At 59.7% G+C, this 27784-nt stretch overlaps 1 protein-coding gene across 1 annotated transcript in view; it reads right to left on the reverse strand.

Moving 5' to 3' along the window:
- The window catches only part of KIF1A (kinesin family member 1A), a 106692-nt gene that overhangs the window by 49125 nt on the left and 29783 nt on the right, over positions 1 to 27784 (reverse strand). The window contains exons 4-21 of the mRNA XM_025404211.1: positions 27156 to 27232; positions 25972 to 26151; positions 25160 to 25225; positions 24271 to 24449; positions 22935 to 23046; positions 21683 to 21760; positions 20998 to 21063; positions 20526 to 20543; positions 11944 to 12019; positions 10321 to 10399; positions 9226 to 9368; positions 8683 to 8709; positions 7086 to 7219; positions 5747 to 5826; positions 5248 to 5323; positions 3416 to 3495; positions 3067 to 3173; positions 1887 to 1970 (exon numbers count right to left, since the gene is read on the reverse strand). Of these exons, the coding sequence (XP_025259996.1) occupies positions 1887 to 1970; positions 3067 to 3173; positions 3416 to 3495; positions 5248 to 5323; positions 5747 to 5826; positions 7086 to 7219; positions 8683 to 8709; positions 9226 to 9368; positions 10321 to 10399; positions 11944 to 12019; positions 20526 to 20543; positions 20998 to 21063; positions 21683 to 21760; positions 22935 to 23046; positions 24271 to 24449; positions 25160 to 25225; positions 25972 to 26151; positions 27156 to 27232 (1662 nt within the window). The remainder of the gene's footprint in view (positions 1 to 1886; positions 1971 to 3066; positions 3174 to 3415; positions 3496 to 5247; positions 5324 to 5746; positions 5827 to 7085; positions 7220 to 8682; positions 8710 to 9225; positions 9369 to 10320; positions 10400 to 11943; positions 12020 to 20525; positions 20544 to 20997; positions 21064 to 21682; positions 21761 to 22934; positions 23047 to 24270; positions 24450 to 25159; positions 25226 to 25971; positions 26152 to 27155; positions 27233 to 27784) is intronic.

Raw genomic sequence — 27784 nt, forward strand, 5'->3', positions numbered from 1 at the left:
GTCTTCCCCACTAGACTGGAAGCAGGGCTGGGGCAGGTCCCCTGTGCCCAGGGCCGGGGTTCAGGGTCCGGAGTCAAGAGACCACAAGAAGGAAGCAGGGGTGGCAGCTAGCAGGCACAGGTGGCTGCAGAGCCTCAGCATCAGGGCCTCCAAGGTGTGGGCATCAGTCCAGCCCCTCCTACCCCGGCACCTGACTGGACCCCACTCAGGGCTGCCTCATCTGCAGGGCCCTCCAGGGCAGCACTCACTGTCTTGGGACAGCCCTGTGTGCAGGGGCTCTCTTTGGATGGCCTAGTTTCCCTCTGACTTTCCCTGGGAGCTGTAGCTCTGTCTTGGGGCTCCACAGAGCTGGCTCTGCCCTGCTTCCCACCCAGGTGGACTGTGCCTGCAGGTCTGTCCTCCCTCAGCGCCTCCCTGTTGGCCGCTCTCAGCTGGCTACTTCCTCTGTCCTCCCTGTCCACAGGCCGTGTGCAACCCACCTTGGACACTGGGAGGGAAACACCAAGCTAAGGCCTCTCTTAGCTTAGGTCCCGCCCTGAGCCCCACAGGCACCAGGGCCAACTCCGAAATAAGTAGGGAGAATCGGCACAGCTGTCTGTCTGTCCGTCTGACCTGCTGTTGCCCAGGCTTAGCCACACCGACTCCCCATGACAAGGCTACCCCACGAATTCAGGACATTCAGCGTGTCCTGCCCTCCTGCCCAGGGACCCCAAAGGCGGGATTCCTGAGTCCCGGGGACTCCCCTGAAAGCCTTCAGGGGTGGGCAGATGGGCTAGAAGTGGGGCCCCTGGGTGTCACCTGCTCCTCCTCATCCCTCTGCTTTCCCCCAAGACAGGGTCGGGAAAGGGTCTCCCCTGTTCCAAGCCAATGGTCACTTTTATCTCAGCCTGGCCAGGCCACAGCACCCAGTGATTCAGCCACGCCCTCCCCGGGTGTTTGTGGAGGTTTCTGCACACGTGCTCCACACCTGCAAGCGGCTGATGGAAGTCAAGGAGGCGCCCAACGGTGGGGTGGGCCTCGTCCAAGCAGGTGAAGACCTAAGAGCAAACTGGGGCTTCCTCTGAGGAAGAAGAAACCCAGCGGATGGAGTCCACTCCCGCCGAGTTCCCAGCTTGCCACCTGCCCATGGATTTCAGACTTCCCTGACCAGCCCTCCTCATCTGATAAGCCAATTCCTTGAAATAAATCTCTTTATACCTAGACACAGTTGTACGTATCTCACTACATCTCAGTCTACAGCCTGTCTCACTACACCATGTCCACAGCCACGTCTGTGCGTCAGGCTGCTGCTGTTTCTCTGGTGGAACCCTAACTGCCTGGGTGATAGTCACACGCCACTCCGGAGGGCCCCCTGTCTGACTTCTCTAAAGAAGGGACTTTATACCATGTGTGCCTGCACATGTTTGAATATCACAGACACTGCAGTGTCTGGGAACAGAGCCCAACCCCACCTGGGGTGCTACATTCAGAGGCTGGAGCAGCCCCCACCCCGCTGACGCTCCACAACACCTCAGCTCTGGGAAGCCTCTGTCCAAAGCCCTGTCTCCCCCAGACCAGCCCCACAGGGCACAGTCCTGGGCCGGGAGGCAGGAGCTTCTTCCCAGGCAGGCAGACCCTGCTCCTTACTCAGCCTCCAGCATGGACTCAGTGTCTCAGGGTCCTTGTGTTGTGTGAATGGGGCCTGTAGTGCTGTGTTCCTAGAGCTGGGGGACTGGGGAGGCACGTGAGCTGGTCAGGTACCCGCAGCCCCCTCTCCTACCTGCCCCGCAGCCCTTAAGAGCTGCCATCCTGCACAGTGCACAGGAGGTGGTGGCTTGGACATGGGAACAGAGGTCTCATCTCATGCCTCTGCCTACCTGACCGGCCCCTGGAGTCCCCAGCCGTACCTGACCGCAGGATGCTGGGCTCTGTGACTTTCTTGCCATTGACGTAGGTGTCTGCCCCCTCACAGGGCTCCAAGGTCACCACAGCTACAGCAAAGGTGGGAGGGGCAGAGAAGAGGAGTATAAATGGCTGTCACCTACAGCAGCTCGGCTTACTTGGCCCCTGGGCATGGCCTCCTCCAGGCCTCTCTTCTCCCTGCTACACAGACCCTGACCATTGGCAACACTCATTTGGGCCTCAGAGGAGCCTAGGGGTCTCACCCCACCCAACAGAGGAAGAAAGTGACCCCCAGGAGGAGGATGCATGTGCCCACGTTGAAGCTGAGAGGCTGTGCTGGGCCTGATCACCCAGGGCCCTGTCCAGCTCTCCAGGTAGACAAGGATAAAAACACCAGGTAATGGGGCCTGGGCCACCCTACAGGAGATGGCAGGCAGGACCTTGCAGTCAGAGAATTCCAAGAGAGCCAACCGTCCCAACACCACTTAGAGCCATCATCCTGAGATGGTCAAGTTGGACAGTGGATGTCAGTCACAGGTCTGCAGGCCAGAGGCTGGCTGGATGCTGCCAGGAGATGCCCTTAGCCCAGGCTGTGGGCCATGTGATGGCACACCGACACCACAGGCCCATCCCCGAGTTGGGCAGCACCAGGCAATGGGGACAGCCCCACGTCATCTCCGGGAGGGAGATCACTGGGCAAGCAGGGGAAACGGACAGATGGCCGCCCACAGCCAACAGGAAATCAAGGTCTGGAAATAGTTTTCCACCCTGGATCTGGGCTCACTCCTCATGGCTCACTGTCCTCCCGCCATGAACATCCTCCACCCTGGACCCCAACACACTTCCCGGCCAGCAGCCCACCTGTGCCCCCACTTCCAGCCCTCAAGGAGGCTCAGCTCCCTAAGGCAGCAGCCACCTCTGGCCACAGAAGGCACCAGGCATTTTCTCAAGCACCAACCTAATGGAAGTTGTCTTCAAGGCTGGCCCCAAATGTGTCTCTCCAAATCTCTCTCTTTCTCCCCCCACCCCACCCCCCCCACACACAAACACACAGACACATCCTGCCTAGAAGTATGACTCGCCACCCACTTAGAGCTGGGGAGGCTGGGAGAGGGTGACCTCTTCAGGCCTGATCATCACAGCACAGGGCCGTGGGTGCGGGTGGGGACGGTAGGGTGGCCATACCTTCACTGCCTCCCCTGGAGTCGCTCCGGAAGACACAGTGCTCCTCCTTGATGAAATGCCCACTCAGAACGATGTCCTGCCGCCTCTCGCCATCCTCCCTGCCCACTCTGCGGGGTGGGGGCACCATCAGAACTGCAGCGGGGACCCAGCACACCCGGGATGCCACCCACTGGCCTCCAGGGACACCCAGTCAGGATTGTTTGGGAAACAGCCAGGGCAGACATCAGCAGTCGCTGGAGAAGTCCAAACTCAGTGGCCCCTTTGCAGCAGCAGGAATGGGGAGTCCACCCTTCCTCTGCCAGATCCCAGGGCCTGGCCAGGCTGGAGTGGCTGCTAGGTCCCCTCTCACCTGGTGATCCCATCCTTGATGTAGTAGAGGAGGCACTCGGACATCAGCGGGTCCTCGTTCAGGTTGACGAGGTGTGGTGTCTGCAGGGAGACAGGAGGATCATCTCTCCCGCAGGGGGCAGGAGCCCGACGCTGGCCGCACCCTGCTCCGACCTCTCCCCAGGCACCAGATCACCTCCAGGGCCCCTGCCCCTATACTCCTACCAGGCTGGTCACTCCAAGCCAGGAAAATGAGGAACACAGAAAGCGCAAGCCGTAGGCCCAGCCCACCAACAGCAGCAGGCTGGTGGGACCCGACCACCCGCGTACACCCAGGCTTGGCACAGCAGCCCCAGCACTGCAGCAGAAGCTGGGCTTCCAGAAAGGCAGAGAGCCCCTGCTCTCAGCATGTCAGGCCCCTGGGGCCCTCTGAGGCTGGGGTGAGCCCCCAGATGTGCAGACCACAGGCTTTGTCCCATGGGGTCCTGGGTTCTCAGCTTTGGACTGTAAAATGGGATTCCAGGACCCCATTCCAGCTCAGACAGCCCAGAAACTGTGGGCTCGCCAGTGGGAGCCAAGAACCAAGAAGGATCAGGACACTGACCATGGAAGGCTCAGCCCTGGGGTCTGGGGAGTGAAGCAGTTGTGAAAGGATCCTTGATGAGCCACCTGAGGCACCCCCACGCAGAGAGGTGGAGACCTTCACACTGGACGAAGGGGACAGACCATCCCCAGCCATCCCTGCCCCCCGAGTGGGGAAGATGTCCAGCCAGGAGGGCTGTGTCCACGGCGTTGGGGCTGAGTAAGGGCTGCAGCCTTGGGACCCCACTGGCCTGCGAACATCTCGTGACTCCCAAGAACACTGAACTTCTCAAGAACGGGGTCTCCAGTGGTCCCACTTCTGGGCAGTGCCCAGACCCAGGGCCACCAATAAAGCTGCACCCCTGGAGTTCCACCCTACCCCTCCAAGAAGGGGATGGGGCCTGAAACAGTGCGGGGAACAATCCATTCCAAACCAAACCAAAGGCCTGTCTGGAAGACGTGTGTAGTGAAGCCCCATTAGGGGACTGCCTGTCCCCGCCCTGCCCAGGACTGGAATCTCCCTACAGCTCTTCTCAGGCCCTTCCCGCCTCTGGACCTCAGCATGTGCGGGGCCCCTGGCCTGGAGCACAGCCCTGCCCAGCCCCTCCCAAGCTACGGACACACAGGTGTCTCTCCCCATGTCCTGGCCATCTTTGGGGTGGGTGTGTGGGGTTTGGGGACTAGAACCAGAAGAAAGACTTTTTCCCAAGTGTGTGTGTCATGCCCCACCTGGGCTGCTGGATGGGGGCACAAGAGTTGTATACACTCTGAAGCAGCTGCCCAGGGGTTCTGTGCCATTTGAGGGCCCCCAGCTGAAAGACTCCTTAGGCTTGGCCTGGTGGAAGAAGAGGGGTCCCCGCTGGAACAGTCAGACCTGACTCCAGCTGAGTTCCAAGAAGGCAGCTGGCGCCCAGCTGTGTGAGCAGCACAGGCTCCAGGGCAGGTCCAGGCCCCTCACGTCTCAGTCTCCAGCCTGGGCGTTGGCTTCTCAGCCTTGCCCTGACACTGGGGAGCCCAGTCCACACTCCAGGCCACTAAGAGACCCATCTGACGTCCCAAAGCCGCCAGGACGCCCCACCATGAGAATGTGGGCACTGAATTCTCCACGAAAAGCAAAGTGTGACTGTGGGTGGGCTTCACAGCCCCAGTGCCTGGGCCAGAGCCCTGCCGTGCCCCCTACTCCCAGAAGTCCCCTCTGGTTCTACCTGAGACAGCCCCTCACCTGGTCCTAGTCAGATCAGGGCAGTACCACAGAACTGAGATAGCTCCTACCTTTTTGGGAGAGAATACGCCCAAGGTGCCGCCATCCTCCCTCATGGCCACACCCATCTCGGCCAGCAGGGCTTCCCTGGGGGAACAGAGATGAGGTCAGCACAAGCTCCACAAGGCTTCCGGTACTGGCCTCAGCGCTGGCTGACCAATGTGGGCAGTGGGCCTGTGGCCACCGTGGCCTGGGTGGTGCCCATGTGTGTCCCATCTGGTCAGGTCACTGTGTTAGGGCATCTGCTGATGGGACCGGCCCCTCCGCATCATGATCAGGGATCAGGTCTATCAGGCCTCAGGTCTCTCAGGCCCCGGTGGCCAGCAGCCAGCAGTATACAAGGTGGGGGTTATTGGGCGTGAGGAAACAGGTTTGCCCTGGGCTGGGATGTGGCCACCCCAGGGTGCAGGTGCCCAGCACTGGAGGGCAGGGCTCAGTGCTCATCCTGCCCAGGCTACAGGCTTGCTGGCTGCAACCCTCCCCCTGGGCCTCAGTTTCCCCAATGCACACCTCTCCATCCGGATGGCTTCTGTCCGCCGCAGTTTCTCCTCCCAGGTCTCGTTGAGCTCAGCTATGATCTTCTCTGTTTCCTGGGGATTGAGGCAGAGCACAGTGAGCTGCCGGGGCTGGGGCCAAGGGAGAGGACCATGGAGACACGGGTGCCAGGAGAAGGGGCATCAAAGCACAAGAGCCACGTTCCTGGGCCCGTCCAGGCACAGGAGGTGTCCAGAAGACCAAGGTGAAGCTCAGAGAATGTGTGTCTTTCCCTTAGACACGCTCAAGAGAATGGGGAAAATGCAAAACAAATCTGGAAGGAAAAGAGAAGCAAATGCTCCTGGGAGATGCTGAGCCTCGGCTCCTAAAGCACAGCCATCCTCGCTGCTGCCGAGAGGCCCAGGTACTCACCCCTCTTCAGGACACTGCCCAGCATCAGCCTGGTCTCTCCTTTTTCTTCCCACCCACAGCCCAATGGGACCCCAACACCCCAGAAGGGCTCTCTGCTCCAGGGTCACAGGCCCAACCTCGCCCCCATCCCCTTCCTCACACTGGCCTTGATGGGGCCTCTGCCTTTTCCCCTCAGCCCCTCAGTCTCCAGGCGTGTGGCTCACCTGCCCCTGCACAGCCATTCACTGAGGGGCGTGTGACTGGAAACCTAAAATGATCCTGGCCCGTTGCTGGGCACCAGGGAGCACACTGTGCCTGGGAGTGGTTGGAGGTGGTGACTATTCCCAGGCAGGCGTGCAGGTGTGAACACAGGTTGGCCTGGAAGGGGCTCAGGAGCCTGCACCACGCTCACCACCCTCCTCAGGGAGTGTAACTCTACAGGACGCCAGTCAGGAAGCTGCTGTGACCTGGGGCTGTCACCAGTGGAGGGGGTGCTGTGGGGTGGGGAGGGGCGAGACTCCTCTCCACCCACAGATGCCATCCACCTCACTGGTCCTTGAACAAGCGCCCACTCACACAATTAAAGACTCGACAGGAAGAGTCTCAGTCCTGGACATTCATTCTTGGAGCTTCCCTGGTCCAGGCGTGGCATGGGTGGGGGCACAGGCCATCCAGACACCCAGGTCTAGGGTCCTGCAGGGGCATTTCCTGTCCAGCAGCTGAGTGTTGTGCAGCCCACAGCCTGGGGACCCCTGAGTGAACTGGTTGCCTTGACTGCTATGGGTGGTCTAGAGCCAGGACACAGGGCACCTGGGTGGCCACACGCCAGAGGCTCCTGCTGGTGCTCCACAATGGCCCTATGAGGATAGGCTGTGCCCAGGAGGGCAAGGTGCCTCTAATTCCTCCGAGCTCCCCACTCCCAGAGTCTGACACCCTGAAGCGAAGCCCCAAGTGGTGCCCTCACCTTCAGTCTTTCAATGGCCTCCTCGCTGCCCGGGGCAAACAAGATGCGCTCGTGGAGGCTGGACACGGAGGCTGCCCGGCTGGACAGGGCTGAGAGCGAGGATGAGGGGCTCATACCCACCAGGGCATTGGTCACTGTGGAGAGAGGGTCAGGGGCTTCATTCACCGTCCCGCCACGGTTAAGGTTATTGTTCTCAAGGTCGGACACGTCTATGGGGAGGAGGGGTAGGGCAGGCAGACAGACAGAAGGAGGGAGAGAAAAAAGATGAAGATGGGAAAAAGTAAGAGGTGGGGCCCAGAGAAGGCAAGAAACAGAAACCACCAACAAGGCACAGCAGCCCTGCCCGGCCCAGGACAAGCGCATGCAAGGCCTTCCTGCCACCCCTTGCCTATGATGGGACCGGGCTGGCAGTGGCGCCCACTTGCCCGCCTGCTCCCCAGGCCTGCCCTCCCCAGCAGCAGCGTGGCATGGCCCTGGGCACCCTGGAGCTCCCCTGCACCCCCTGCACCAGGCTTCTTGCTTTCCCTCAGTTGCACTCCAGGTCCCACTGCCAGGCCGCCCTGCAGCCCCCGCACCTGAGGGCTGGGAGCCTGTCCTCCCTGCATCTTCCCGCCCTGTCCACTGGCTTGGCATGGTCACCCAGCAGTGCCCCGTACAGACCCCCACGCTTGTCCTCCCACCCCTCGCACCCACCGTCAGCCTGGGACACCACACACCCCTGAGCTGTAGGGCCGGGCTGCACTAACTGTTCAGCCCACTAACGTGGAAATCGGCCCAGAGACCATCCTGGAGGAGGTGAACATGGGACCCTCATGAGGGAGGCCCTTCCCCTCCACCACGAGGAGTTCACCCACCAGCCTAGGCCTCATGTATCCCCAAGGCCCGGGAGGTAGGGCTGTGACATCTCTGGAGTGGGTGGTGCCAGGGGTCTCCTAGCAGAAGCAAACACACAGCAGAGCAGCAGCAAGCACAGGACCACATGGGGTGTGGGGGAAGTGGAGGGCGCCCTGCAGCCGGGCTCGGGGAGGCACTGAGCCCCATGGAGCCAGGCCCAAGGCCAGGAGGCACAAAGGCTGGGCGGGATTTGGCAGCATCCACTGTGAAAGCTAAGCTTGTGGCATTTCCAGAGTAGAGGGCCCGGGCGTGGGGGGTCAGGTCAGCTGGAGAAATGGCATTGCAGACGGAGACCTGAGCCAAGAGCTGGGGACAGGACAGTCCCTCCAGCCCTCCTGGCCCTTTGGTGCTGATATCCTGACCTTCGCAGGCCTCTGGGTGCACGGGGGGTCACAGGGCCTGACCTCGGCCACGTTTAGCCTGAGAAGGCCTCAGCCACACCCTGACTCCCCTGTTGCCTTGGTTTCTCATGTAGACCATGAGTAGGAATGAGCCAGGAGTGTGGGCTCAGAGGCAGACAGAGTCCCACATCTACCAGCAGGGCCCTGTGACTGAGCGAGAGCAGTGCTTTCTGCCCCCAAAAAGGAGAAGAAAGCAGAGCAGGTGCCCTGGGGTTCACCCCTCCCTGCCCGTGCCGCCCTAGGCCCTCATGCTGGCTGGGGCTGGAAGCAGAGATGCAGAGAGCAGCAAAGGGAATACACACATTTGGGTCCTCCAGGCACAGTGTTGGCTACGGGGGAGGGAAGTGTGGGGGAGGGGGAGAGACAAAGAAACAGAAGAACAGGTTTGTCTCCAGAGGGTCAGGCACGCCTTTCACAGGCCAGGGTGGCCAGCAGTGGGTGAGTGGCCACAAGCAGGTGGTGAAGGTCTTCAGCTCCAGAACACGGGGGGCCGCTGTGACCCCAGCACCCACAGCCTGCCTATGGGGCTTCCAGGGGAGCCGTCTGTGGCCCACTTGCATCAGCATTGAACCCAAACCATGCGGTACCATCCAGGCCAAGGCCAGGAAACTTGCCCTTGTCCAGGGCCCCCGCCCGGCCTCCCACCCAGAGGCAGTTCTGCCCAGGAACATGGAGCAGGGACAGGGATTTGGCCCAGAGGGGCTCTGGGAGCAGTGTGGAGCTGCCACAGCCCAGACTGCGGCCAGCAAAGTGGTGGCCCCAGGAGAGACGATGTGATGACCTGCAAGGCCCCTGAGCCTGAGGCCCCACAACCCTGTCCAGGACAGGCTGGTGCAGGCACTCACTGTCGGTGATGTCGCCAAGACCCTGGGCGTACAGCAGGTCCCGCAGCCGGGTCACCTCATCCTTCAGCTCACGGATCAGCTTGTTGTTGGGGTCCTCATTGATGACAGCATTGCAGCGGATCTGCTTGGCCCGGTCAGCATACCTGGGTGGCAGAGGGGTCTGTGGGCTGTGCTCAGGACAGGTCCACACCTGGCAGGTCCCAAGGGTGCCCAGAGCTCTGCCTAAGACCCAGCCTTTCAGGCTCAGCAGCCATGCCAGAGGTGGACCTGAGCCAGCACAGCCTGGCACAGAGTGAGAAATCACCCCCATAGCAAGTCTCTGGGGAGGGCATTTGGGGCCACAGAGGCCAGAGGAGACTTATAGGGGAGGTCACCCAGTTACAGCTCACCCGCTTGGGGAAACTGAGGCCCAGGGGAGAAGGGACAGCGTGGTGTCCTCTCCCCCAGTGGTCCCAGGGTAGAGGGACAAAGTCCAACGGAAAAATGTGAGAACAGCTACATGTACGTAGGCTTTTGTCCACACTGTGTATCAGCTGATGCATATGTCTACATTTCCAGCTAGTACATGAACCTCTATTGGGACACACGCCCTTTGTTTCTCTTAAGCACTGGTGGTGCACGGTCAAAAGAGAGGAGAGACCACTGACCCAAACAACCGAGCAGCCTCTAGCACGGCTAGGAGCCCAGGCTCCCCACCCCAGGTGCTCACTTGCCCATAAGACACACCTATGCCCCCTTTGCTATCTAAAAATCCCCAGTGGTTACCCCGGCCAGCAGGTGAGTGTAAACTGCTTCGCCTAGCAGGCACAGCTCTCCCAGTCCAGTGCCACAGGGCCCTGGGCTACCCGCAGCCCCAAAGCATACCCTCAAAGGCTCCATGGAGGGAATGGAACAGGGCCCATGCAGGCCCAGGAGCCCCAGAACAGTCCCTTCCAGCCTCACAGAGTCCAGGGTATACCCCTCACAAAGAGTCGTCCCTGCTCATTGACACTCTTAATTCAAGCATGGGAGGATCCATCCCCCAAGACCAGGGAGCGGGGAGCAGAGCTCCCCTGGAGAGTCCCAGGGAGCAGAGTGTCTCCCTGGAGAACTCACCTCAGCGTGCTGAGGGTCTCGTCGTAGTTGATGTCTGCAGGACTCAGGGCTGCCACCATAGCTGTCCTTGAGTTACCGCCTGTGGGAAGAAGACCAGGTTGTGCCCAGAGGGGGATCTAGGCCCCAGTGCTATGACTGCTCCCCCCATTCCCCCACATTTACAGATGGGGAGGCTGAGGCCCAGAGAGGTAAACTGAGTCACAGGCTTATCCCCATGAACACAGACAACTGCAAGGACCTGGCCTTCCTTGGCTGCCCCTTCATCTCTGCACCAGGCACTGCTATTATTTCTCTTCTACTTGTGTTTTCCTCACATTTGGGGCCATTTTACAACAATCAGGCCTTCCTTTCCCCAAAGCAGAGAGGAAAAGTTGTGGAGGGTGTTAAAGTATTTACTCCAAAATAAATACCACTTATGTTCAATAATTTTTTCAAGCACTTCTATCAGTTTCATTTGAAACACATTCCTCAGTATTCAACATCAGATTCCTGGCCCAGGTTAGTAGGATCCCAGCATCAGGTAATGCGTGGCCTGAGGAACAGACTGTGTTCTTTCTCTTCAGGGAATCCTGTCTAGGTGACCTCAGCAGTCAGAAAAGATCACCACTGACTCCACCCCAGCCCTCAGGACTGCTGCCTGGTAGTACTTCAAGTCTAGACAGATGATCTTGCCTGCTTGACCCCAGGAAACTGTGTATCCTTAGGGCCGTGTCCCCAGGGCATGGGTCCCTGATGAGTCCCTATAGGTACTGAAGAGACAGTGTGAAGGGCTGGGCACATGACACACGGGCCCTAGGAAAGGTTCCATGGGAGGACTCCCCTGCCCCCGTCCTGGGGATGAACCTGGGTGTGCCTGGAGCAGGGGGCTCCTTCCCAGCCCACATCTCAGGTGAAGGAACACACTCTCCTCCTCTCTCAGCGGGGCCCATCCATCCGTAGGCCTGCTGCGATCTGCATTACTGGTCTGAGCTGGGGAGCAGCATGGCTAGTTGTGGGGTGCAGAGGTGGTCAGCCAGGGCTCTGCACACCTCAGCCATGCAGCTGAGGGAGGCCAGGGACCCCCAGTCATCTACGGTCACTAGGTCAGTACAAGACTCAGTTTGCCTCCCTGGGCATCAGCTGTAAATGCAGTTGGGGAGGACTCTGAGGTTATTCTGGGATGGACGGGATCAGCGTTGGGTGCATTTCAATTCCCACCTCCCCATCTAACTCTCACTGCTCAGAACTCAAATGGGGAGGAGGAGGTTTATGGCAGCCCCTCAAAACCCAGCAAGCAGAGATCCCCTGTGACAGATGGGGAAACCAAGGCCCAGAGAAGGGTGAATACTTGGCCTGGGTATCACAGCCCACCTGACCCAGACCACTGACATAGGCAGGTGTGTGCTGTGCCGCCACCTGGGCCATCCTGGTTCCCACACTTGCTTCATTAACCCACTGCTGGCCATTGCCCCAGGCCCTCCAGAAGGGCCATGAAATGACTGGACCCTCCAGGTTCACCTCCCAGTCTCAGCCAAGAAAGGGTGAGAGGCCTCCTGGCAACTGGGCACCCCCTCAGTGGGGAAGAAGGGCACACCCCAGGGTGGGATCAGAGCCCTGGGGACAGGCAGACCCACAAGTTCTCACCCAGGTTTTCCCGGAGGAGCCAGGTCAACACGGAATCTCGGTACGGAATGAAATCTGTCTTCTTCTTTTTCTTGTTCTGTGGGGGAGGAACATTCAAGGTCAAGTCCAAGCCCACTAGAGAGGAAGTGAAAGGGAGGGGCCAGTGCAGGCCCTGCCAAGTGGGTCCTCAAAGCTGGAGGCTGGGCAGGGGGCGGGACCCGCTCTGCTGGACACGTTCTCAGACTGCTCAGGCCTCTCCCTGCCCAGACCCCAGGGCACCACCCCAGAAGCCTCCTCTAGGCCACAGTCAGGGATTTGCTAGCACATCCTTCAGGTTCCTCCCTCGTCCATCCCTGCTGCCCCTGGGCCACCCAGCTGGACACCAGCCAGGAGTGCTGAGGTCACCAGCAAGTGTGTCCTCCCTTTACTCTGTCTGAAGGATCCATCTGAGCCCATGGCCCCTCCTCGAACACCATCAGCGACTCTTTCTGACCCAAGGGAAAAGGCCCCACAGCTAAATGTGGCCCTCCAGGCCTCTGTGGCCTCTGCCACACTTCCCTCCCTGCCAGCTTAAATCTCCCCTTCACACAGAGTTCACCTGCCCTCTCCTCCATCAAACTCCCTATGGTCCTGCAGAAGCCAGCTCACAGGCCTTCCTCTAACAGCCTGTTCTCCCATCCCTCCCCTCAGAATGAAGCATCCTCCATGCTCTTGCTACTTCTTTGGCTCTTTAAAATATGGACTCCATCCACATAATGGCTGCCAGGAATTGCTTCTGATGGACACTCTGACTGACTTAATGATCCCACTAATTGTGGGTTTCAGTGACTTCCAATATGTAATGGTTCATGTATGCATTGGCTTACGAAGCATTTGCAGAGCGCCTGCTGGGCCGGCAGACAAGGCCTCTGGCCCTGGAGCCTGCACCCCAGGACATGCACATAGATGCCACCTCAAGGGCTGGGTGCACACACAGACATCATTGTTCTTGAAGACAACCCCAGGAGAAGCTCCACAGGGCACATAAAATTTGAAAGCTCTTGAGACTCCCTGTCAAAGAGGGTCCCGAATGCTGCACTGGCTTCTCCACGAGCAGGGTTTCAGGGTGTCCATCTTGCAGCTCAGCAGCACAACCGACTGCTTTCTTTTTTCTTTGGAAACTTGGTAGGGACTAACTCTACTCTATTTCTAGTTTTCTTTTGTTTTTGTTTTTGTTTTGAGATGGAGTCTCCCTCTGTCGCCAGGCTGGAGTACAGTGGCACAATCTCAGCTCACTGCAACCTCCACCTCCTAGGTTCAAGCAATTCTCCTGCCTCAGCCTCCTGAGTAGCTAGGATTACAGGCGCACGCCACCATGCCCGGCTAATTTTTGTATTTTTTTTTTAGTAGAGACAGGATTTCACCATGTTGGCCAGGACAGTCTCGATCTCTTGACCTCATGATCCGCCCGCCTTGGGTTTCCAAAGTGCTGGGATTACAGGCGTGAGCCACCGCGCCCGGCCTCTAGTTTGGTTTCTGATTATTTAATTCCTGAGGGTGAATTCTCTGCCATGTGTCATATTCCTTGCTTCCACATAAATGTCCTCCAGTCATGCAGCCATTTCAGCAAGGAGCCCAGCAGTCCCCTGGGTTTCCTGCTCCCTCACCACTTCTCTGTCCAGTCGTGCTCCGCCATCTCCCAGGACCACCCTGTTCTCCCTTCTCGGTGCCCCAGCCTCCACCATGTCAAGCCTGGAACGCTGACCTTCCATCCTGACTGCTGCACCAGGCCACCCTGCTCCCAACCTGTCCTTCAGGCAGCGTGCATGGCCTGAGGACCCATCCTTGGCTAAAGCAGACGCTGTGAGCCCTGCTGAAAACCCACCCGCTGCTGCCCACTGAAGCTGGACCAGGCAGCTCCTGACAAGCGGGAACGGACCTCCCATCCTCAGATCCGCCCGGCTCCTGCCGGCCTCGCCTCCCTGCTCCGGGCCCTGTTCCTCAACCAGTTCCTCGAAAACTCTCTCACTCGGCTAATTCAAAAGTCTCTGTCACTGTCCCTCGCAGGGTCCCTCACACAGCCAGTCACGCACTTCCCACGCGGTGGTTCCACATCTCAATCACGCACCCTCAAGCACTCAGTCCCTCAAGGAGCTGCCGCCATTCCCCGCGCGGTTCCCACGCGGCTGCTTGCAGCTCGCCACACAGTTCCTCAGTTCCTCCCGCCTCCCCACGCAGCTCCTCCCGTTTCTCCAAACGGTTCTTCACGCAGCTCCTCTTGCTTCCCCCTTTATTCCTCCATTATGGAAAACGGCAGTCACTCGAACGCGGACTCCACCCATGTGATGGCTGCCGGTCACACCGTTCATCATGTGTTCCCACAAGTTCCACACGCAATTCTGTCACAGTTCTCTGTGGAGTTCTTTGCACAGTTCCACCCGATCCTCACCTACATCTCCACGCAGGGCCTCGTTACACACGCGTTCTTCACCATTCTCCACACGCAAATCCTCCCCGTCCCTGACACTCTTGATCTCACAGTTCCTCACAGTTCCCCAGAAAGTTTCTCACGTTCCTCAAACATTGCATAACACGGCTCCCCACAGGACGCCTCACACAACCCTCCGTCTCTCCGAGTCCCCACAGGGGCTCGCAGCTCCCGCACAGCGTTCCACACACAGAGACAGGCTTCTCACTGTCCCACGGTCCTCACAGCAGCCACGCAGCTCCCCGAAAACCCCTTCAGCTCTGCCCCAGTCCCCACACAGCGCCCCACCCCATTCCACACACTTCCTTCCGGGTCACACAGCGCCACGCAGTGCCCAGCAGGTCCCTAGTTTCCCATCCAGCTCCTCACACTCCCGGACAACCCCTCGCACAGGTCTCTACGGCTTTCCTCACAATTCTGCACACAGTTCCACACACGGTTCCTCACCGTTCCCTACAGCTCCCCCCGCCATTCCTCATACAGCTCCTCACACGGTTCCTCACACAACCCTTCACGCCATCCCTAATGCGAGTCCACGCACACTTTCCACACAGTTCCTCAGGCCATTCTCACTGTTCACCCCGTTCCCACACATGCCATTCCACACAGCTCCTCACGGTTCCCCCACAGCACTTCACTGTTTCCACCCAGTTCCTCACAGTTCCACACAGTTCTTCACAGTTCCACACTTAGTCCCTCACAGTTTCTCACAGTCCCACACAGTTCCATACTGAGTTCCACACTCAGTTCCTCACAGTTCCACACTCAGTTCCACACAGTTCCACACTCAGTTCCTCACAGTTCCTCACAGTTCCACACTCAGTACCTCACAGTTCCACACAGTTCCACACTCAGTTCCTCACAGTTCCACACTCAGTTCCACACAGTTCCACACTTAGTCCCTCACAGTTCCTCACAGTTCCACACTCAGTTCCTCACAGTTCCACACTCAGTACCACACGCAGTTCCACACAGTTCCACACACAGTTCCTCACAGTTCCACACAGTTTCACACACAGTTCCTCACAGTTCCACACACAGTTCCTCACAGTTCCACACTCAGTTCCTCACAGTTCTGCACTCAGTACCACACTCAGTTCCTCACAGTTCTGCACTCAGTACCACACTCAGTTCCTCACAGTTCTGCACTCAGTACCACACTCAGTTCCTCACAGTTCTACACTGAGTTCCACACAGTTCCACACTCTGTTCCTCACAGTCCACACAGTTCCACACTCAGTTCCTCACAGTTCCTCACAGTTCCACACTCAGTTCCTCACAGTTCCTCACAGTTCTACATTCAGTTCCTCACAGTTCCGCACTCAGTACCACACTCAGTTCCTCACAGTTTCACACTCAGTGCCACACAGTTCCACACTCAGTTCCTTAGTTGCTCACAGTTCCACACTCAGTCCCTCACAGTTCCACGCTGAGTTCCACACAGTTCCACACTCAGTTCCTCGCAGTTCCACACTCAGTTCTTCAGTTCCACACGTAGTCCCTCATAGTTCCACACAGTTCCACACAGTTCCAGATTCAGTTCCTCACAGTTCCACATTGAGTTCCACACAGTTCCACACTCAGTTCCACACAGTTCCTCACAGTTGCACACTTAGTTCCTCACAGTTCCACACTTAGTTCCTCACAGTTTCTCACAGTTCCACACAGTTCCCACCCAGTTCCTCCCAGTTCCACACAGTTCCTCACCGTTCCACACTTAGTCCCTCACAGTTTCTCACAGTTCCACACTCAGTTCCTCACAGTTCCACACAGTTCCACACTCAGTTCCACACAGTCCCACAGTCAGTTCCTCACAGTTCCACACAGTTCCACACTCAGTTCCTCACAGTTCCACACAGTTCCACACTTAGTTCCACACAGTCCCACAGTCAGTTCCTCACAGTTGCTCACAGTTCCACACTCAGTTCCTCACAGTTCCACACAGTTCCTCACAGTTCCACACTTAGTCCCTCACAGTTTCTCACAGTTCCACACTCAGTTCCACACTCAGTTCCACACAGTCCCACAGTCAGTTCCTCACAGTTGCTCACAGTTCCACACTCAGTTCCTCACAGTTCCACACAGTTCCTCACAGTTCCTCACAGTTCCTCACAGTTCCACACTTAGTCCCTCACAGTTCCTCACAGTTCCACACAGTTCCCACCCAGTTCCTCCCAGTTCCACACAGTTCCTCATGGTTCCACATGTAGTCCCTCACAGTTTCTCACAGTTCCACACTCAGTTCCTCACAGTTCCACACTCAGTTCCACACAGTCTCACAGTCGGTTCCTCACAGTTGCTCACAGTTCCACACTCAGTTCCTCACAGTTCCACACAGTTCCACACTAAGTTCCACACAGTCCCACAGTCAGTTCCTCACAGTTCCACACTCAGTTCCACACAGTTCCACACTCAGTTCCTCAGTTCCACACTCAGTTCCTCACAGTTCCACTCAGTTCCTCACAGTTCCACACTTAGTCCCTCACAGTTTCTCACAGTTCCACACAGTTCCAAACTCAGTTCCTCATAGTTCCACACAGTTCCACACTCCGTTCCACACAGTCCCACACTCCGTTCCACACAGTCCCACAGTCAGTTCCTAAGTTGCTCACAGTTCCACACTCAGTTCCTCACAGTTCCACACTGTTCCACACTCAGTTCCTCACAGTTCCTCACAGTTCCACACTCAGTTCCTCACAATTCCACAGTCAGTTCCTCACAGTTCCACACTCAGTTCCTCACAGTTCCTCACAGTTCCACACTCAGTTCCTCACAGTTCCTCACAGTTCTACACTCAGTTCCTCACAGTTCCACACTCAGTCCCTCACAGTTCCACACTGAGTTCTACACAGTTCCACACTCAGTTCCTCGCAGTTCCACACTCAGTTCTTCAGTTCCACACTTAGTCCCTCATAGTTCCACATAGTTCCACATTCAGTTCCTCACAGTTCCACACAGTTCCACATTCAGTTCCACACAGTTCCTCAAAGTTCCACAGTCAGTTCCTCACAGTTGCTCACAGTTCCACACTCAGTTCCTCGCAGTTCCACACAGTTCCACACTCAGTTACTCACAGTTCCACACTCAGTTCCTCACAGTTCCACACTCAATTCCTCACAGTTCCTCACAGTTCCACATGGTTCCTCACAGTTCCACACAGTCCCACACAGTTCCTCACAGTTCCACACTCCATTCCTCACAGTTTCATGCAGTTCCTCACAGTTCCTCACAGTTCCTCACAGTTTCACACTTAGTTCCTTATAGTTCCACACAGTTCCTCACAGTTCCTCACAGTTCCCACAGAGTTCCTCACAGTTCCTGCACTTCCCCACACCGGCTCACACACTTCCTCACACGGTTCTGTGGCTCCTCACGTGGCCACGTGCACTGCCTCCCAGTTCTTCAGTTTCCCACACGGCTCTGCACACAGGCTGCCACGTTTCCCCTTAGGCCTCCCCATGCCCCACAGTGCTTCTGTTTTTCACACAGCTCTCCACAGCATTCCACACAGGTCCACACAGCCCCGTTTCACCCACTTTCATAGTTTCGCACAGTTCTGCACACAGTTTCTCAAGTGGGTCCTCTCACAATACCTCAGACGGGGGCTCACGCGGCTCCTCTCAGGCCCTGGCAAGTTCCTCCGTGTTCCCGCACACTTCCCCCCAGTTTCCTCCACATTTCCACAGATCCCCCAAATCCCTGACGCAGCGTTCACGTGGTTCCCCATGCCTTTCCCAGCAGCCGCCTACCTGGCTCCGCGCAGTTTCTCACAGCTCACCACTGCTCCCCGAGCAGCCACATGGCTCCTCAGCGTTCCCTCACGCAATTCCCACGCGGCCCCACACCACTCCACATACCTCTGCTCCCATTTCCACAGGTCCTCAGAGTACACGCATCTCCAGCTCCACGGAGCCCTGACGTGGGTACCCACATGAGCGTACACTTCCCCCAAGCGGTTTCCCCAAACGCTTCCCACCTGGTTCCCCGCCTTCCCTACACGATCACATTCAGCTTCTCACAAATCCTCCCACAGTTCCCCACGCAATTCCTCACACGGTTCCTCACATACTTTCCCACAGAGCTTCTCCCATAGCTCCACAGACAGCTCTGCACGGTTCCCTCACGTGATTCCACGTAGCTCCCCACCCTGTGGCACACACTTCCTCTCCCGGTGCCACGCACAGCTCCTCATGTTCCCACGCAGCTCTGCTCAGGCCCCCAGAGTTTCTCAAGTTCCCCCCATGGTTCCTGAGGCATTTCTTCCTCTGGTCCTCACACAAGTTCTTCCGGCTTCTGACATAGTTGGCCACACAGTTCTCTGCAGGCTCCCTACACAGTTCCTATGGTTCCCCACACAGCTCCCCACACAGCTCCCCACACACAGATCCACACACACAGCTACACACACACAGTTCCCCACACATAGCTCCATAAACAGCTCCCCACACAGCTCCACACACACAGATCCACACACACAGTTCCACACACAGCTCCCCACACACAGCTCCACACAGTTCCACACACACAACTCCACACACACAGCTCCACACACACAGCTCCACACACACAACTCCACACACACAGTTCCACACACACAGCTCCCCACACACAGCTCCACACACACAACTCCACACACACAGCTCCACACACACAGCTCCACACACACAACTCCACACACACAGTTCCACACACACAGCTCCCCACACACAGCTCCACACACACAACTCCACACACACAGCTCCACACACACAGCTCCACACACACAACTCCACACACACAGTTCCACACACACAGCTCCCCACACACAGCTCCACACACACAACTCCACACACACAGCTCCACACACACAGCTCCACACACACAGCTCCACACACACAGTTCCACACACACAGCTCCCCACACACAGCTCCACACACACAACTCCACACACACAGCTCCACACACACAGTTCCACACACAGTTCCACACACACAGCTCCACACACACTGTTCCACACACAGCTCCACACACACTGTTCCACACACAGTTCCACACACAACTCTACAAGCAGTTCCACACAGTTCCTCACAGTCCCGCACAATCTGCACAGCGGATCGTTCTCTCCTCCCTCCCCACGCTGCTCCACGCCACTCCACGCCATTCCCTCACAGTTCCACACGGTTATCACAGCTTCTCACAGTTCACTCCACTCTACACGCAATTCCCCACACAGGTTCTCAGTCTCACACAGTCCCACGCAGTGTCTCATGCCGTTTCCCACACGCTTCCTCTCCCGTTCCCACACAGTTCCTCACGCAGTTCCCCATACGGCCCTCAGTTCCTCACCTGGCTCCTACTCGGGTCCCCCACACCATTCTCCACAGTTCCCCACTCAGTTCCCACACCTTCTCACAGTTCTTCATACAGCCTCACATGTGTTCTTAGTCTCTTGGAACTCCTCACACAGGCCCACACAGCTCTTCACAATTCACACAGTTCTCTGTCCCCAGGGAGCCACTGCCAAGTTCCCAGTGCGTTTCCCAGTGAGCACGTCGCGACTCCTCACAGTGGCGCCCGCTAACCCTGTCTCACACATTCCCACGCTGGCTCACTCCGTTCCTGCCCGGTCCCTCGAACGGTTTCATGGCTGCCCACGCGGTTCCTCACACAGTCCCCAGCCTCGCCCCAGGCAGCTTCACACATGGCACCCTCCGTGGCACCGCCCACTCCACACATGCTTGTCTCCCCGCCCTGGCCCCGTCACACCTATGGCTGCTCAGAGTCTAGCACGCCTATCACCCTCTTCCTCTCATGGCTCCCCAGCCCCCTTCATGCCCGAGGGGCTCCTCCGCACCCCTCTCAGCTCATCCCAGGGCCCCCACGCCCCCCAGGCCACCCTTTCCCACCTCAGTGTCTCCCAGCAGTCTCTGTCCCAGGCCCTGCCATGAGGCCACCCCAGACGCCCTGTGTCCACGCAGACAAGGCACCTCATGGGGCCTCCCACACTTGTTTTCTTCCTTCCCGGGATCCACCCCCATGTCGCCCATCTCCCAGCGCACTCACTGCCCACCCCGCCCCTCACCACAGGGCGCCAATGCAGTGCAGACGCCACCACCAGCCTCCAGCCCCCGCCCCAGGGCTGAAGGAAGCCACTTACCTTGTTGGGTCCAGAGTCCTGAAAAGGAAGAGACAGAGAGAGGCTGAGGCCTGGAGCGAGGCTGGCGCAGGCTGTGGGGGTGGAAGAGCAGGTGGCCCAGCTCCCTTGCCCCGGCCGTGACTCAGGCTCTACTGCCCCGTGGTCTCCTTGACAGCAGCTCCCCCGGGGCAGGATCCCCCCAGGGCTGCCCTTCCCTAGCCCAGGCCATTGGTGGTGCTAGGGGACAGGGCTGCCTGCTGCATGGGGCCAACCGTGGCTACAGCCCCAATTTACAGGCGGGGAAACTGAGGGTCCCGGGAGAAACCAGGGCCACTACCCCTTCTCCAGCATGTGACACTCTGGCCATCTCTGGGCTCTCCCTTGAACCCAGCCACCTCCCAGACACATGGCCTGGAACTGGGTGACAGGGGCAGGATAGGGGCCCCGAAGACCCCCGGGGGTCTGGCTGCAGAAGCCAGGCTGGGCCACTCACCATTTCAGCCAGGGCGGAGATGACCTTGCCCAGGGTGGTCAGCGACTTGTTGATGTTGGCGCCCTCCTGTGGGCAGAAAAGACAGTGGGGTTGGGGCACCGGGGACCCCTGGGGACTCCTGCTCTGGAGGGACGCCTTGCGTGGACCTGTGCGGTGTGGAGTGGAGGCCACCACCGCAGCTGCTGCTCTCTGGGGCCACAGAGACATGGGGTGCCCTGGCAGAAAGCCAGCTGGAGCCTCTGGCCAGGAGCACGTCTCCCAGTGTTGCCCTCAGTGCCATGAAAACCCTGATACCATCCCGTGTCCCCCTGAAACGCTTCCGGGGCCCCTGCCCAAACATCAGGTGCTGAGGTCAGCGGGGATCGAGGAAACACACTCCTTCCTGACCCTGGCACTGCTTTCCCAGGGGTGCCCCGGCCTCTGGCGCAAAATCCTCGGGGCCCAAAAGAGGCCACCGTCCCGCCAAGCCCCTGACCTATGTGCCCAGCGCTGGTGCCCCAGACACAACCCTCAGTTGCTGGCAGCCCAAGACCCCAGCCTATGCCCACCCTCCCTGAGCAGGCTCATCCTCAGGGTGGCCCAGGCCCCCGGGACCCCAACAGAGCCCTCCTGCCGCCCACCCTGGAGCAGGCCAGGTGTGGACACGGGACCCACTGCAGTCCCTGCATGGCGGCATGGTCCCTACCTTGAGGCGTGTGCCCTTGGCTCCCGTGGAGTCGGCCCGCTCGCTCCCAGCCAGGTCCACCAGGCTGATTTTGCTCACCTGAAACAGCAGACGCGTCACATGCACGAGAGGCCGCAAGATGCACGGGGGCGTCCCAGGACCCCTGGGCAAGATCTCCATGGCTGCTGAAGGAGCCCCAGCCAAGCGTCCCCTCCACAAGGCGCCACCCCTCCCCAGGCCCAGCAGTCCTGTCCCCGCAGTTTCCACCTGCACCTCCGTCCCAGCTCTCCCCACGCCCTGCCCGAATGAGTGCAGAGCCACCTCCCCAGGGGAGCATGGGTGCTGCCACCACACGCCAGGCGCTTTTCACACAAGGGCGCACTCTCTCCCCACAGCACCCATGAGGTACGACTGTCACTGTCCTCACTTCCACAGATGGTGCTCAGTGTCCGTGGTGGGATTGGAACCCAGCTCCAGGAGGCCCTGGCCCTGCTCAGCCACCTCACGGGCCATGGCTGCACCTAGCGAAGTGGGCACCAGCCAGGCTCCCGACAGGGGCACCTGCAACCTGGGGTGGGAGGCCCTGCACCGAGAGGCCCGGCCCCTCCTGAGCCACAGCTGCAGGGCAGGACTTGCCCACAGACACCGCAGGACTCCCTCAGTGCCCACCAGCAAGGGCAGCAGGGCAGGCAGTTGGGCCGACCTCATCCAGCTTCACCCCCGTCTGTCCCCCAACCCACCTCAGCCATCCTGAGACCCCGCTCACTGTTTGATGGAGTCCCGGTCAGGAGGATGTGCCTGGCAGACCTCCAGCACCATCTGGGACTGAGCAGTCCTCCCTCCACTCAGCACCTTTGTGCTCCCCACGCGGCTGCCTGAACAAGCCCCCAACCGGGAGATGGCTGAGGTGCCCCCGGGCCTGGATGGCTGGGGCGCGAGGGCAGGGGGCAGAGTCAGAGATGGTCAGAGAGAGGCTGGGTGCCCTCCCACTGCCCCTCCTAGAAGCCTGGACTGGCTGTCCAGGCAAAAGCCCCAGAAGACGGACCCCTGGCCTGGTCCGTGGAGAACACCAAGGCACGGGAGAAGGGCCTCTGGGGCAGGGCGGGGGACGTCCGCACCTGGTGCCAGTGTAAGTGTGAGGACACTGCCCGCCCCGCACAGGCCAGCATTGGGCCCAATGTCCTTGTGCTGCCCCCACTGGCCTGACCTTCACCCCCACCCCGACCACCAGCCACTGCCCTCGGTGGCACCGCCTGTGAGGCCATTCACTCACCTTCTCCGTGGTGATGTTGGTCTCTGCATCATGGCGCTTCTGGGTGAAAATGATGTTGAAGACAGCGTGGGAGCGGCTGCTGGTCTCATTCATGTTGGTGGCCGCCACGGTCCTGAGGAGCAGAAAGCCACACACGGTTACCCCTCGTCCTGTGGCCAGGTGCAAGTTCACCGGTGGTGCCAGCCCTCCAAACCGGGTCATCGGGGGGCAGCTCCCCCAGACCCCAGGAGCCACTCTGCCGGTCCTGGCACTGATGGTCCCACCTGCCAGGACTCCAGCAAGGCCCACGGCCACCTGCCCACAGTGGCATCCTCAGCCCCAGCCCTTGCCTAGTGTATTCAGGGCAGCAGTAGCTGGGGAAGCATCCCACTCCTGGGCACAGAGAAGCCCATGCAGTGCCCAGCTGGGCAGGAGCCCTCCATGGCCATGATATGGGAGGGGAAGGGCTGTCCACTGTCCACCCCACCACGGCCCACACCCGTGGCTCTGGGAAGCCAAGGAGCCTGCCACACCCCACAGGAGATGTCATGGGTCAGCAGGGTGGTCCTCCAGAACGGGAAGCCCAAGGCTGCTGAGGGTGGCCTGGAGTTGGTCCCGATGCCACCCTGACCTGCCAGGGACCTCAGGAAAGGCTCCCAAGACTCAGCGGATGGCATGCGGCAACCCAGGGCCCGCTCCAGCAAGGAGTCACAGTGACGGCCACGGTGCGCTGTGGACCTCATCAGGAACAGCACCCCCACCCACCGGCCCTTGTGGGGCCACCGAAGGGGTGCAGGATGGCGCAGAGTGTGACTCACAACCTCAGGAACTGAGAGTGACAGGGACCATCACCTCACCCTCAGGAAGTCCTGGGTGGCGGAGGGGGTCTGTTGCCATGACAACCAGGGCATCCCAGGCAGGAGGCCCAGGGCAGCAGAGGCCAAGGAGCCGGGTTGTTTATTGCTGTAGCACTGTGCAGCCAACCACCCCCCACATGCCCCGACCCCAGCACGCTGGCCCCCACACAGAATCTGGACCCCTGGGACTGGCAGAACAGCTGCCCCACCAAGGCAGCAGCCACAGATGCTGCTAGCAGCCCCTGGGCGCCTCAGCTGGAGGACGCAGACCCCCGTGAAGGAGAAGCCCCATGAAGGTGACGGTGTCCCCTGCACAGGGGGAGCCCTCGGCCTCTCTCGGGCTGGCACAGGCCTGAACGACCTCAGGCTCAGGAGGCCACACCTCCACGGGGCACAGATGGACCCTACAGAAAAGGGCCAGGACCGAGGCAAAGGGGCTTCCTCCGGGGAGAGGCGGCAGGACAGGAGGGCAGGGAGGATCGGCGAGTCCCCCCACATACCTGGCCTTGTTCCCTGAGTCCATGAGGTCCTGGATGTCATTGTAGGAGGTGACAGCCAGCTTGGAGAGGTCCTCAACATAGGGCCCCAGCAGTGGGTGCTCCCTCACGCGAAGGTTTCCCTTGTTCTTGGGGTTCAGGAGGTCACGGACACGCTCACAGTAAATCTCCATGTAGCTGACCTGCAGGGCAGAGCCGGGCCGTCAGGACCTCTGAGACCAGGGAGTGCGGCTGCCACTGGGGGGACCCCTGAGTGAGGGGGTGGGGCCTACCATCAGGACCCCTGAGTGACGGGGCGGGGGCTGCCACTGGGGGGACCCGTGAGTGAGAAGGTGGGGGCTGCCTGCTGGGCCCCTGAGTGACGGGGATGGGGGCTGCCGTCAGGACCCCTGAGTGACAGGGTAGGGGCCAGCATCAGGACCCCTGAGTGAGGGGGTGGGGGCCGCCATCAGGACCCGTGAGTGAGAAGGTGGGCGCCACCTGCTGGGCAGCGGACTCCCAGTCTGCAGCTCCTGTGTGTATGTGCGAGGCAGGGGTGTCAATCCGGCCTCCCTCACCACGGCCATCCTGGGCTCTAGGACACACGCATGCCAGGGCCACCCCGCCACAGCAGGCATGGCCAGGCCCTGAGCTCTGAGGTGCCTGTCCCTGCCCCAGCACAGAGCAGCTGCTGGAGAAGCACCTGCTAGGTGGGGATCACCTCATCGCTCTGTGCTTTGGGGGTCTCGAGCCCTGCCCAGGCCCGTCGTCTTGCCTGCCACTTGAATGAGCGAGGGACAAGCTGGGTGCGCAGACCCGTGGTGGGCACTCACTTTGCATCAGAAAAGCACTGCCAGCCACACCGGATTCCCAGCCCTGCCCCAGGGGCCGACAGCAGGCGGGGGGACCCTACCTCCACCGAGTAGGACATGTTGTCGTTGGTCGTATCGTTGATCCGAGAGAAGAGGTCCTCGCAGAGCTGCAGGAATGGGGGGACAGTCAGCCAGGGACGGCTGGGGCTGCTCCCTGGATCCCCGCCCCTTGCGATGCTGTGGGCAGCCTGTGCCAGGCGGGATGCCACCCTCTCAGGCCCCTCTTGCACCCTCACCACACACATCATGGTAAAGGCACTGAGAAAGTCTGTAGCCGAGGAGCCAGTGTCTCCCTCTTAACTCAGGGGTCCCTGGCTGGTATCTGATCCTTTCCTGTGTGTCGTCTACCCCTCCCCCTGGCTCTGTCATCCTACAGACATCTCAGCCACGTCCCTTCCCTCAGCAGGCAAAGTACTAGTGACCAACTCAGGTCCACAGACCTGCCCAGGGGAATGGCTGGGGACTTGGTTCCTGCAGCAAATGAGGAACTGCTGTGTCTGGTGTTTGGTCACCTCTGTCCTGAGCACCTCTCTCTGCCCACACTGCCAGCCCTCACACCCTCAGAGATCAGCCGCCCCAGCCAGGGCTCTCCCAGCTGCTGTCTTAGGCACATGATCAAGGTGGACCCTGTCCAAGGCCAGGGCGCTTCCCGCACCTAGGGCCTGGGTCTGCAGCTTCACAACCACATCTGGCTCTCACCTGCCCCAATCCCACCGTTGACCCAGCTGGCCTTCCCCTCCTGACTCCCTGCTCTCTGGGGGCTGCTCTCAGGGGCGTCTGGCCTGGAGTTCTCAGCCTCAGCTTGTCCCGCCCCATCCACCGGGGCTGCCCCCGCCTGCCCCCCGCCTCGTGCCTGTGGGATGATGCCCTGCTGGTCTTTCTCCTGCTTGCCCATCATGGTGTAGGACTTGCCGGCACCCGTCTGCCCGTAGGCGAAGATGCACACGTTGTACCCCTCAAAGGCGTGCTGCAGCATCTCCTCGCCAATGTCCCGGTACACCTGCTTCTGCGATGCATAGTTGATGTCCTCGGGCTGGAGGACAAGGAAGGAATGAAGCTGCAGGAGGCTGGGTGCACCCGAGGCTCAGCCCTTCATGTCCGTGGAGCCAGGGGGTGCCCAGGGCCTCAGGGTGCCAGGGCAGCACAGCGGGGAGGGATGCCTAACCCCCATCCTACTCCTGCCTTGTGGGGTAGCTTCTTGGAGGAGGAGCCTTCTGTGTCCCAGATGAGGGATGAAGAGCGGCCGGCCAGGCAGGAGGCAGGATGGGTTCCAGCAGAGGGAACAGCATGTGAAAGGCCCAAAGGTGGGACCTCAAAATCAAAGTAAGTTCCATGTGACCGTGACAAGCAGGGGTGACAAGAGCTGGGAATGGGGACAGGGTGCGAAGACCCAGAGACCCCACAGGCTGGGCTACGGCACCTGGACACTGTCCTGAGGGCAGTGGGGCACTTTAGGCAGGGGACAGGGTGGTTGGCTGGGGGTCATCCTGGAAGGAGGACGGACTGGATGGGGAAGGCAGAAGCAGGGAACCCTGGGGCTGTTACGGGGGGCAGGTGCTGAGATATAGACATGAGGGGCTTAGATGAGGAGGCTGCACGTCTTCTAGAAGGGTCCAGGAGCTGGCAGGTGGAGGACGGGGCTCAGTGTGGACTGGATGGGGGAGGAGGGAAGGAGAAGAGTCCAGGGGTCTCCTGGGCTCCCAGAGTGCAGGGCACAGCTTCCAGGCAGGCTCAGGGTCAGCTTTGGGCATTCTGACTTCAGGACATCCGGGGAAAAGTCACCAGCAGGCGGACGGACACAGTTCTGACCCTAGAAACTACCCACAGGGAGCTGAAGCCCCTCAGTCCCTGCAGCCTCCATCACTGCCTTCGCTGGGGACCCTGCATGGGCCGCTCAGGGTGACCTTGCAGGGGAGCACGGTGGGGTCCTCGCCCCAGTTAGAGAGGAATGAGCGGCTCAGAGAGGTTGAGGGACCCTGAGGACCACATGGCCTGCACACTGCTGCCCGCCTCCCCCGACCCAGGGTCCCGGCTTACCGAGGTGTGCGACCAGTAGGAGTAGTCAAAGCTGAAGCTTTTGGGCGTCTCCTTGGGCTGTTTGGGATTAACGATGGCTGCGGGAGGGAACATAGGTGGTCAGCGTGGTGCTGAGAGGGACCCTGACTAGCTGGCATCTACAGTCCAAGGTTGGGAGGTCGTCCTCAGAGGCCTTGGGCCCCAGACAAGCCAGGTCCCCAAATTGGAGGGGACCTAGGACCCCACTCCCAGGCAGACGACCTGTCTCTACCCCCTCTTTATGGTGGGCCCTGACACATACACATGCCCGAGGGCACCACCATATCAGCCTGCAAGGCTCTGCGTCCTTCTCCCGCAAAGTCCAACTGGCTCCCCTCAAAGGCAGCCACCCAGGGAGGATCCTTCCCACCTGCAAGCCGCAGCCCCTCCATCTCTGGAGTCCACCCTGGGCTCACAGCCCTGCCCTGCCCCCTGCCCAGGCCTTTCCGCTCGGGCTCAGCATGCACGTGCCTGAGAAGCGCTGGAAGCCTGGACGTCCATCACGTTTGCGTCATGCCCGTGTGGTTCTTCTAGGCTTGCTACTCTGAACAGAGCTCTATGGGACTGTCTTCTGCCAGAGGCCCTCCTCCCCCTCCCTCCTCTACCCAACT

Source organism: Theropithecus gelada, chromosome 12 (assembly GCF_003255815.1).
Source record: "Theropithecus gelada isolate Dixy chromosome 12, Tgel_1.0, whole genome shotgun sequence".
Taxonomy (NCBI): domain Eukaryota; kingdom Metazoa; phylum Chordata; class Mammalia; order Primates; family Cercopithecidae; genus Theropithecus; species Theropithecus gelada.